The following is a 12,237-nucleotide window of genomic DNA, read 5'->3' as shown; positions in this document are numbered from 1 at the left end:
ATATTCTTCTACATAGATGTTGCCTGACTGGCTCAGTTCCTCCAGCATTTTGTGGGTGTTGCTCTGGATCTCCAGCCTTGTGTTTATTATACCCTTTCCAGAATTGTCCCTGCTCCCTCCACCTCCCAGTTGGCTAAATTAAAGTGGACACCTCCCACTGCTCAACTCTATCTGATCCCGGGCAGGCGTTGGCAATCCACAAGGGCAAAGACATAGGCACAGGTCTCGGCCATTTGGTCCATCGAGTCTACCCCACCATTACATCATGGCTGTTCAAAAAGTAAATTTATTATCAAAGTACAAAAATATCATCATCTACGAAACTGTAGGAGGGGCGGTACTGAGGGGAGCCGGAGCAAATATCGCCGCCGGTCGCACACGGAACTACGAATCCCAGAAGCCTCCGGCGTAGGGAGCGAATGCGCCTGCGCACGGGCACCGCCCCCCTGCATCTGTGCTCCGGAGATCTGAAGTGTGAGAGATAGTAGCACACAGACATAAAGCACACGTTGCTCTGAATGTCTAGAATCGGTCTTCGGATGTGAAGAAAGTAGCCTTGTCACTGTTCTGGCTGGGAAATGCGTCCGTCGTACGTGGACTTCAATACCCAGGTTGCTCTGGGTAGGCTGGCGGGTACGGTTCTACGAACGCCATTTCCGCCCTGGCTGCCAGCCGTAAAGTGACGCGATCGGGCCTGTGGGAAAGGGAGTCTGCTTGTTCTTTAATTTTACGGCACGATGGCGGTCGCCAGGGAGACGGCACGCTTCTTGGTAACACGCTATCTGCGGGCCCGCTGGACCTGCGGCGGGACCGGTCCCGGTTGGCGGCAGTGGTGGTGGCCAGTGAGTCGGGCGTCGAGTAAGGCTGCCGGCGATGTGACTTCCAACAGCACCGCGACGCTCTCCGAGCGACTGAGGACCGTGGGCTGGCTGGAGTCCTCCGAACCTTCCGCGGGGTGGTGGCGCTGTCAGCCGGTGCCGCTCCTGCAGTTCAGACCTCCGACCGACGAGCGCCGCCACGGGCCGCCGGCTGCCTTGCGGTTCGGACCTCCAGCCGCCCGCCTGCAGTTGAGCGGCTCGGCCAGCGGGAGGCGCTGGCGGCCGGGGGAGGAGCAAGGCGATTGGTCGGTGGGATCGGCCGCCTGGCTGTGCACGCTGGCAGCCGGGCTGGTGTACTGTTCCAGCAGGTCGGCGGGCTCGGACGGTGAGTACTGGACTCTGTGACATCTCAGTTACTGATAACAGGTATACCTGGTTACAGGTGCAATGCAAAACTTACCTGCAGCATCACAGGCAGAGAGCAGCAATCACAAGAAAGGCATAAACTGTGCACAATTAGAACAGAATTAACTAAGTCTCTTTTTAGTGCAAAGTGGTGACTGAGACCATAAGGCATGGGAGCAGATGTGCACCACGGTGCTGTTGTGGTTCATGTGACGTTCTTAGAGCTCGACGATTTCAGGAGTTCAATTCTGGCGCCGACTGTAAGGAGTTTGTACGTCTTCCCCGTAGAATGTGGGTGCTCTGGTTTCTTCCCAGTACAAGCATCTGGTAGGTAAATTGGTTATTTGTCCTCTGATTAAGCTAGTGTTAAACAGATAGGTTGCTGGACAGTACACTGGAAGTGCCTGTTTTGTGCTGTATCTCTAAATAAAAATGAATTTTCATTCAGCCCATCGATTCTCCTCCACCATTTGATCACGACTGACTTATTATCCCTCATAACCCCATTCTGGTCCTAGACTACCCCACTATTCTAGTTCAATACCCTCCCCATACTGATTCTGTCCAGGCCTTTAAGTATTCAGTAGGTTTAGGCTAGTGATAGGGTTGTGCCGGTTGGTTCAAGAACGGAATGGTTGAAGGGAAGTGGTGGATCCAGGAGCTGGTAGTGTGAGACTCCCCTCTGTGCCCTGCAGTTCGGACCTCCGGTGGCCCGCCTGCAGTTGAGCAGCTCGGCCAGTGGGAGGCGCTGGTGGCCGGGGGAGGAGCAAGGTGATTGGTCGGTGGGATGGGCTGCCTGGCTGTGCACGTATCCTTTCTGGGAACTTATCCTTTTAGATTCCTTCCTCTCCGACCCAGCTGGCTTCACTCATCCTCTTCCCCTCCCCACACCTCTTTACTCTGTCCTCTTTCCTGTCCTGATGAAGGGTCTCGGGCTTGAAACATCGAGTCTGTTCCTTTCCACAGGCACCGCCTGACCTGCCAAGTTCCTCCAGCATTTTGCGTGTGTGTTACTCTGGATTTCCAGCATCTGCAGAATTTCTTGTGTTGTGATGCTGTATCTTCGGTTGGTGGGGATCTTTGATGGAAGGTGCCTTGATAAGGGAGCACAACCAATGGTGGGTAGAGATGGAGAGGCTCTGGACATGTACTTGTTGGAGTTCAGAAGAACTAGGTGGTGGGGAGGCAATATCATTGAAAACTACTGAATGAGAGGGCTGGATAGAGTGGATGTTTCTATAGTGGGGGAGTCTAGGACCAAAGGGCACAGCCTCAGAATAGAGGAACATCCATTTAGATCTGAGATGAGGAGGGGTTTCTTTAGCCAGAGAGTGGTGAACCTCTGGAATTCATTGCATAGATGACCATGGTGGCCAAGTCATTGGGTATATTTAAAGTGGAGGTTGATAAGTTCTTGATTAGTCAGGGCATCAAAGGTTGCAGTAAGATGCAGGAGAATGTGATTGAGAGGGATAATAAATCAGCCATGTTGGAATGGTGGAACAGACTCAATGGGCTGAATGGCCTCATTCTGCTCTTATGTTTTATGGTCTTAAGCATGTGCCCGTAATGTATTGAACAGAGTTTGCTACTCTTGCGTTCTGGCACATTTAATTTGCCATACCAGACCGTGATGCAACCAGTCAGAATACTTTCAACAGTTTGCTTTCGGTGACAAGTCCATCCTCAGCCTGAGCAAGCAGAGACACTGGCATTGGTTTCTTTATGATTGCATGTACGTGCCTGGCCCGAAACTTGATGCATTGTATGGGCTCGTTGGACTGAACGGCCTTTTTCCCTGCTGAGAGTGCTCTGACCACCTTTCTGTTCCCTCAGCGTTTGTCTGTTTCCACATCAGAGCAGCGTACACCATTGTCGTCCTTCTATTGAGGGCGCTCTAGGGGAGAGTGGGAGAGTGTTACAGATTGTTACCCTGGGGACCTCGTAGTTTATCATTTGATTGAGATACAGTGGGTGACTGGCCCTTTGAGCCACGCTGCCCAGCAATCCCTGAATTAACCCTTGCCTAATCACACTGACTAATTAACCCACTAACCGGTACGTCTGTGGGAGGAAACCAGAGCACCCGGAGGAAGCCCACGTGTCCCACAAAGAGGATGTTGGAACTCCTCGCAGCAGCGGCGGGAATTGAACCGGTGTCGCTGGCACTGCACAGCGTTGTGCTACCGTGCCAAATAGGTGTCGGTTCCTGTCCCCAGAAAGTGTCATTGCAGGTGGACAGGGTGACAAAAGGCATTTAGTTCATACAATTTGGACAGACCGCGCCCTTTTTCCCAGGGTGGAAGTGGCTAACACGAGAGTGTGTACAGGAGGGTCAGAGGTAGTTTTATTTCATACAGAGAGCGGTAGGTGCTTGGGGTTTGCTGCCGGGGTGGTGCTAGTGGTGGAGAGGGGTCCATTGGGTGGGTCGTCCATGGCTGTGAATCGCAGCAGTCTACGTGACACACAGACCAGGACAGCACCATATGGAGAGCAAGCTGGTGCTCACGTGACAGAACCTCACCTCGCCACACAGCTGGCGGGGCAGGTACATTGGGGGCATTTAACAGACCCTTAGACAAGCACGTGGATGATAGAAAAATGCAGGCTGTGTGGGAGGGAAGAGCTAGATTGATCTTGGAGTAGGTTGGAAGGTTGGCACAGCATCGTGGGCCGAAGGGTCTGTGCTGTGACCTACAACACATTCTCTCTCGTTTGGTCGTCGTTTTTATTGAAGTAGATACCTGGCAGATTTCTGACTTGCTATCTGTTTGGCATTTCAGTTATTTCTTGAGAACAGAACCTTGTCAAAACCCAAGGAGAACCTGTTTTTTTCTGTTTCCAATTCTACATTTGTTAAGTTCGTTGAATTTACATTGACCAGGAATTTGCCTTTGTGGAGAACTAAAGTCAAGTTTATTGTCATTTGCACAAGTATGCGTGTGCACAGAGTATCAAATAAGCAGCAGTCACAAGAAAAATTAAGATACAAACAATAAACAGTTTTCACAATGTTATTAGTGTTATTACTACTCCTTAGTAACAATGATCAGAGGGAATCTATAATTACTGACAAATAACATTATTGCAGGAACTAAAAAAAGCACTGGTTCACAAACTAAGTAACTATGTGCACCCTAGTAGAGTCCCTAACCCTCCATGAACAGTCAATGAAGAGAAAGGGTATTACCTGGGGAAGGAGTCTCCACTGGCCAGGCCTTCCTTGTGGTCCCGCTCCAATCTCCACATGTCCATAAGAAACTGGAGCAGGAGTCGGCCATTTGGCCCGTCGAGCCTGCTCCACCAAGATCATGGCTGATCTGGCCATGGACTCATCTCCACCCATCTGCCTTTTCCCCATAACCCTCAATTCCCCTACTATGCAAAAATCTGTCCAACCTTGTTGTAAATATATTTACTGAGGTAGCCTCCGCTGTTTCATTGGGCGAAGAGCTCCACAGATTCACCACTCTGGGAAAAGCAGTTCCTCCTCATTTCCATCCTAAATCTACTCCCCTGAATCTTGAGGCTATATCCCCTAGTTCTAGTCTCACCTACCTGTGGAAACCACTTTCCTGCCCCTATCTTATCTATCCCTCTCATAATTTTATATGTTTCTATAAGGTCTCCTCTCATTCTTCTGAATTCCAGTGAATACAGTCTCAGGTGACTTAATCTCTCCTCATCGTCTAACCCTCTCATCTCTGGAATCAACCTGGTGAACCTCCTCTGCACTGCCTCCAAAGCCAGTATATCCTTCCTCAAGTAAGGAGACCAGAACTGCATGCAGTTCTCCAGGTGCGGCCTCACCAGTACCCTATACAGTTGCAGCATAACCTCCCTGCTCTTGAATTCAATTCCTCTAACAATGAAGGCCAACATTCCATTTGCCTTCTTGATAGCCTGCTGCATCTGCAAACCAACCTTTTGTGATTCATGTACAAACACTCCCAAGCCCCTCTGCACAGCAGCATGCTGCAATTTTTTACCATTTAAATAATAATCTGCTCTTCCATTTTTCCTTCCAAAGTGGATGACCTCATATTTACCAACGTTGTATTCCATCTGCCAGACCCTTGCCCACTCACATAACCTATCTATATCTCTCTGCAGACTCTCCGTATCTTCTGCACTGTTTGCTTTTCCACTCAATTTAGTGTTGACAACAAACTTAGATACAGTACACTTAGCCCCCTCTTCCAGATCATTAGTATACATCGTGAACGGTTGTGGGCCCAGCACCGACACCGACCCCTGCGACACACCGCTCACCACTGATTGCCAACCAGAGTAACACCCATGTATCCAAACTCTCTGCTTTCTATTAGTTGACCAATGCTCTATTCATGCGAATACATCACCCCAACTCTGTGCATCCTTATCTTATGGATAAGCCTTTTATGTGGCACCTTATCGAACACCAAGTTAATAATAAGTGTTATTTTTATGTGCCTTTTATTTCCTTAGTTATCCAAGGCTGGCTCTCCCCACCCTTACTGTCCTTGCTTTTAACTGGAATATACTTTTGTTGAGCACTGTGAAAAATCTCTTTGAAAGTCTTCCACTGTTCCTCAACTGTCCCACCATATAGCCTGTGTTCCCAGTCTATCTTACCCAAATCCTCCCTCACCTCATTGTAGTCTCCATTGTTTAGGCATAATACACAGGTTTTCAATCGAACTATTGCACCCTCCTTTGGTATGAGAAACTCAATCATACTGTGATCACTCTTTCCAAGAGGATCCCGAACTACAAGATCACTAACTTTACCTGTCTCTCTACACAGAACCAGATTTAAGACAGCACATTTCCTTGTAGGTTCAGTAAGGTGCTGTTCAGGAAAGCCATCACGGATGCATTCTATGAGGTCCTCCTCAAGACTGCCTCGACCAACTTGATTCACCCAATCTATGTGCAAGTTAATGTCCCCCATGATAACTGCTGTTCCATTCTTACATGCCTCAGATATTTCTCTGTTTATTGCCTGTGTCACTATAATGTTCTCATTTGGTGACTGATAGACAAATCCTACCAGTGATTTTTTTTTTCCCTTTTACTATTCCTAATCTCTACCCAGATGGATTCGACATTCTGCTCCTTAGATCGTGTATCGTCTCTCACGATTGCCCTGATCTAATTTTTAATTAAGAGCACTACCCCACCTCCCTTACCTTATTACCTGATTTCCTTGGATATTTAATTTCCAATCCTCTCCACACTACAACCATGTTTCTAAAATGGCCACTAAATCATACCCCTTCGTACCGTCTCCGTCAAGCACGTGGCAAGAACAAAGACAATTGGTTTCTCTACTTCCACTGTCTCAATTCATTCAAGTTCACTGATTTGTAGACTAGTTCTTTCTGGCCAACAACAATAAAGAATACAACTAGAACAAAAAAAGTCCATTTTAGTGCAAAGAGGTCATAGTGTTGCTAAATTATAGTGATTATAATAATTCTGGGGTGGCAAGTGGAGATATGTCTCTACCAAAGGAGGTGTAAGGTGCTCTTTCCCTCTGCTAGCCTGCAGGTCACCCTTGGGCAAGGTGTAGCACCTGTTTAGCCCCCCCAGATCAAGGTTACGTGAAACCATGGGAGCAGGTGGTGGATGGTCGTATGAGCAGCCCAGAGGCACAAGTCCTGGTTATGTGACCACGTCGCCAGGCAGACAATCTCTGAAAGTATTGATAATGGCTGGGGTCACCCATCTTGTAAGGACACTGCCCAGAAGAAGGCAATGACAAACCACTTCTGTAGAAAAACTGTTCAAGAACAATCACGTTCATGGAAAGACCATGATCTCCCGTGTCATTCGACATGGCAGACTTTTTCTAGTTCCAGCTGTGCGGCAACAAAGACTACACGCACAGGAGCATTTCAGTTACTGTGTGGCCGCGCACCCAGATAGCTTAGCGGGAACAGTGGCATTGTTCAAGTTTGAAAAGTCTGCCAGTTTATTCCTCAAACTAGAGGCCCTCTGTTGGTCTGGGTTGACCATAGATTTTGCATACTAGTAGCACTCAAGCCAGGGCAGTACGATTGGAGAGCGAGCTGTTGCCCAGGCAGCAGGCTCCCCCTCTCCAAACAGCTGATGAACCCAAACGAGCAGCAGACACCCATACAGTTTGGCACCAGAGATATCACAGGAGTTGTCAGACACGTTGAACTCAGCTTAGAGTCTCCTTACAGACTCCAGCTTTGGATTTTTCCTCGGGGTTTACTCCTGAAGCCTTCTCCATGAGGGGGTATAGCCACAAGGCAGTGGAGATTTGAGATCAGTGATTTTCTTGTCCTAGATAAGCTGACAAGCCCCATCTGCCCAGAGCAACTGGTTTCGAGGTGCCAGAAACCCACCTTTGTCCCTTTTCCTGTCAGTAGAAACGGTTCCACCGGGCTCAGTAGCTAAGAAACACGTGAAAACCAGGAGCTGGACCTGGTTGTCAGAGGCTGTTTGAGACACTCGCCATTGGGAGCATTTAATAGGTAGTGGGAGCTCATCCCCACACCCCCACCACCCACCAGCTATGACACTATGACAACCTTAAGGAACCACCCGTAAAACGAAGCATGCTTTTAACAATTCCCTGTCATCCGGTGATGTCTGTCCGTGTGAGTGCTCTGAGACTGATCCTTTGTTGTTTCCTCCTCAGGCCAGGCACTACTGGAAGCTGCTCGTCTGAACAACGTGGCCGAGGTCAGCAGGTAGGCAGTGTGCACACGTAGTTACTGTTCTCCCTACCTTTGCTTTCCAGTGGCTCCGTTCCTCTATTTCTCCCCCACGCGAGAACACACAAGGGACTGCAGATGCTGGAATCTAAATCTCCGCACAGCCTACTGGTGGAGCTCAGCAGGTCAAGCAGCGTCTGTTTGGCAGGCAGGAAGGAATTGCCATAGTTTTGGGTAGAAACCCAGTGTCAGCATTCTGTCCTTTGCATCAGCTGCACAAAGCATGAGAGGGACCACAGTCACACAAAGAAATAAATAAACAATAGAAATTGTATAAAATAATACAAGAAAGAACACCAGCCTATCAGCCATCAAGGACATACAGTATATTCAGAAAGGTGCCTGAAAAGGGCCAGTAACATCGTGAAGGATCCCACCCACCCTGCTCAAGGACTGTTGGTCCCACTCCCATCAGGGAGGAGGCTACGTAGCATCCACACCAGGACCACCAGACTCAAAAACAGTTACTTTCCCCAAGCAGTAAGGCTGATCAACTCCTCTACCCACTAACCCACCCCTCCACACCCCTCACCATCACTACTTATGTACAGACACTCCTGTACCTAGGGTCCCTTTATGTCTAGTCAAGTCATATTAATTGTCACGTGCACAAGAACAGTGAGGTGTAGGGACAATGAAAATCACAGGCATGAAGGTATAGACAGCACAGAATATAAATTATACAAAATTGTAGGGGGAGAAAAGAGAAAGAGACCATAGAAAAACATAGCCTTCGTTCAAAATGCCAAAAATTCCACGGGGCGAAGGCAGGAGAATGGGGTTGAGAGGGATAATAAATCAGATATGATGAAATGGTGAGCAGACTTGATGGGCTGAATGGCCTAGTTCAGCTCCTATGTATTATGGTCTAATGGCAGTGCAAGAGGTTGTCCATAGTTTTCTGTTGCTGAGGTAAGGTTAGGGTTGGCAGGTCAAGAACCAAATAGTTGAAGGAAAGTCGCTGTTCCTGAACCTGGTGGTATGGGACTTCAGGATTTTGCACCTCCTGTCCGATGAGAGCTGTGAGAAGATGACCTGGCCTCGATACTGGTAATCTTTGATGATGGATGTTGCTATCTTAGGATAGCACCACCTCTGGATACTCCTGATGTTGGAGTGGATTGCGCCCTTGAGCTAGGGTACATGGTTGGGAAACTTTTAGAGCGGTGTGGGCCAAATGCAGTTAAATGAAGCAAGTTGAGCAAGACACCTTAGTCTGTGTCTCCATAACGCCTGAGAATCGACCCCCCCCCCCCCCATTCTGTATGGGTGACAGTGTCTCCATAACTCCTGAGAATCAGCCCCCCATGCTGTCTGGGTGACAGTGTTTCCATAACTCTGGAGAATCAGCCTCCTGTTCAGTACGGGTTGTTTTCTCTGGAGCGACAGAGGATGAGGGGAGATCTGATAGAGATTTATAAGACTGAGAGGCATAGACAGGCAGATGGTATCCTATTCCTATCAGTTTCATTTGAATTGTCTAATACCTGAGGGCATGCATTTAAAGTGAAACAAGGTAATTTCAAAGGAGATGTGCAGGGGAAGTTTTTTTGTTTACACAGAGAGTAATGGGTACGTGGGATGCACTGCTTGAGGTGCTGGTAGAGACAGATACGATAGAGGTGTTGGAGAGAAGATGTGCAGGGAAAGTTTTTTACACAGAGTGTGGTGGGTACATGGGACGCGCTGGTAGCGGCAGATACAATGGAGGTATTCAAGAGGTTCTTTGGTAGCACATGAATGTGCAAGGAATGAAAGGATAGGCACGTTGTGCTGCGATTCGAATAGATGGGTTCACAATAAATCATCAAAATAGGTCGGATTGAGTCTCCAAAGCAGAGGTGTAGGTGTATGTCTCGTGATCAACTCCTGTGGTGTACCAATGTGTCAGTGATGTCCCGATATTGCCTCATGATCAACTCCTGTGGTGTACCAACATGTCGGTGATGTCCCGATATCAGTCACCAGACCTGGATTACCTCGCAATTAAGTGCTGGCCATTTTACCTGCCGCGAGAGGTTTTTTTTGGTGGCGGTGTACATCCCACCTCAGGCTAATGTCAAACAGGCTCTAGACGAGCTGAGGGATGTAATCAACAGGCATGAAACAGCACATCCGGATGCCTTCACCATCATTTTAGGGGATTTTAACCAGGGCAGCTTGACAAAGTCACTAAGTAAGTATCAGCAGATCACCCGTAGTACCAGAGGAAATAACACACTGCACCACTGTTACAATAAGACCAAGAATGCTTACCGTGCTATTCCACGCCCTCACTTCGGGAAGTCTGATCACCTGGCTGTACTTCTCCCTGAGTAGAGGCAGAGACTGAAGACTGCAGCACCAGTAGTGAGGACAAGAAGGTATGGACAAGGGAAGCACAGGAACGCCTACAGGACTGCTTTGAATCAGTGGACTGGACTGTATTCAGGGATTCATCTTCGAATCTGGATGAGTATGCCACAGTTATTACTGACTTCAGGAAAGCCTGTGTGGATGAGTGTATCCCTACGAAAACTTGCTGTACATTCCCAAAACAAAAGCCGTGGATGAACCAAGAGGTTCGTCATCTGCTGAGGGCTAAATCTGCGCCATATAAGTATGGCGACCGAGGTCTGTACAGAAAAACCAGGTGTGATTTGCGGAGAGTTATTTCAAGGGCGAAGCAAAAATTCTGAGTGAGGTTGGAGGTGAAATCGAATGTATGTCAACTCTGGCAGGGTTTGCAGGCCATTACTTCCTGCGAAGTGAAACCCAATAGCATGAATGGGTGTGATACTTCACTACCAGACAAGCTCAATACCTTTTATGCTCGTTTTGAAAGGGAGAATAAAACCACATTTATGAAGATTCCTGCAGCATCCGATGACCCTGTGATCTCTGTCTCGGAGGCTGACGTCAGGCTGTCTTTCAGGAGGGTAAACCCTCACAACGCAGCAGGCCCTGATGGAGTGCCTGGTAAGGCTCTGAAATCCTGTGTTAATAAATTGGTGGGGGTGTTCAAAGACATTTTCATTCTCTCTCTTCTACAGTCAGAAATTCCCACCTGCTTCAAAAGGGCAACAATTATACTGGTGCCCAAGAAGAGTAGTATGAGCTGCCTCAACAACTATTGTCCAGTAGCGCTCTCATCTATGGTGATGAAATGCTTTGAGAGGTTGGTCATGGCTAGAATCAACTCCTGTCTCAGGAAGGACCTGGACCCACTGCAATTTGCCTATTGCCACAACAGGTCTACAGCGGACACCATCTCAATGGCTCTTCACGCGGCTTTGGGTCACCTGGACAACCCAAATACCTACGTCAGGCTGCTGTTTATTGACAGTAGCTCAGCATTTAACACCATCGTTCCTAAAGTCCCAATTGAAAAGCTACAGAACCTGGGCCTCCATAGCTCCCTCTGCAACTGGATCTTCGACTTCCTAACTGGAAGACACAATCTGTGCGAATTGAAAATAACATCTCCTTCTCGTTGCCAGTTAACACTGGCGCTCCACAGGGGTGTGTGTTTAGCCCACTGCTGTACTCTCTCTACACCCATGACTGTGTGGCTAGGCATAGCTCAAACAGCATCTATAAACTCGCTGATGATACAATCATTGTTGGCACCATTTCAGATGTTGACAAAAGGGTGTACAGGAGTGAGATGTACTAGTTGGTTGAATAGTGTCACAGCAAGAACCTTACACTCAATGTCAGCAAGACCAAACAGCTGATTGTGGAATTCAGGAAGGGTAAGAAAAGAAACACAAACCAGTCCTCATAGACGGATCAGAAGTGGAGAGGGTTATCAGTTTCAAATTCCTGGGAGTCAATATCTCTGAGGACTTAACCTGGACGCAACATATGAAGAAGACAAGACAGCGTCTTTCTACAAGCCATTAGGTATAAATTCCCATGTCGGTACATTGTGACGGGTATAATGCAAAGACTCCAACTCGTGTGGGACGGATGTAAGATTTAAATAAATTCAAATTTCATTAGGAGTTTGAGGAGATTTGGTTTGTCAACTAGAACACTGGAAACTTCTACAAATGTACCACGGAGAGCATTCGGACTGGCTGCATCACTGTCTGGTGTGGAGAGGTACTGCACGAGATCGAAATGAGTTACAGAAACTTGTAAAATTAGTCATTTCTATCAAAGGCACCATCCTCTGTAGTACCCAAGACATCTTCAAGGAGCAATGCCTTAGGAAGGCAGCATCCCCACCTCCCGGGACATGCCCTTCTCACACTGTTACCATCAGGAAAGGAGGTACAGAAGCCTGAAGGCACACACTCCGC

General features: G+C 48.0%; 1 protein-coding gene across 1 annotated transcript in view; it reads left to right on the top strand.

Moving 5' to 3' along the window:
• Positions 1-460: 460 nt before the first annotated feature.
• The window catches only part of clpb (ClpB family mitochondrial disaggregase), a 191,334-nt gene continuing 179,557 nt past the window's right edge, over positions 461-12,237 (top strand). The window contains exons 1-2 of the mRNA XM_072262522.1: positions 461-1,203; positions 7,876-7,927. Coding sequence (XP_072118623.1) covers positions 738-1,203; positions 7,876-7,927 — 518 coding nt within the window. The 5' untranslated portion in view covers positions 461-737. The remainder of the gene's footprint in view (positions 1,204-7,875; positions 7,928-12,237) is intronic.

The sequence above is a fragment of the Mobula birostris genome, chromosome 7, assembly GCF_030028105.1.
Source record: "Mobula birostris isolate sMobBir1 chromosome 7, sMobBir1.hap1, whole genome shotgun sequence".
NCBI lineage: Eukaryota > Metazoa > Chordata > Chondrichthyes > Myliobatiformes > Myliobatidae > Mobula > Mobula birostris.
The sequence above is the reverse complement of the archived record's forward strand: the minus strand, read 5'-3'. Positions and strand labels throughout refer to the sequence as shown.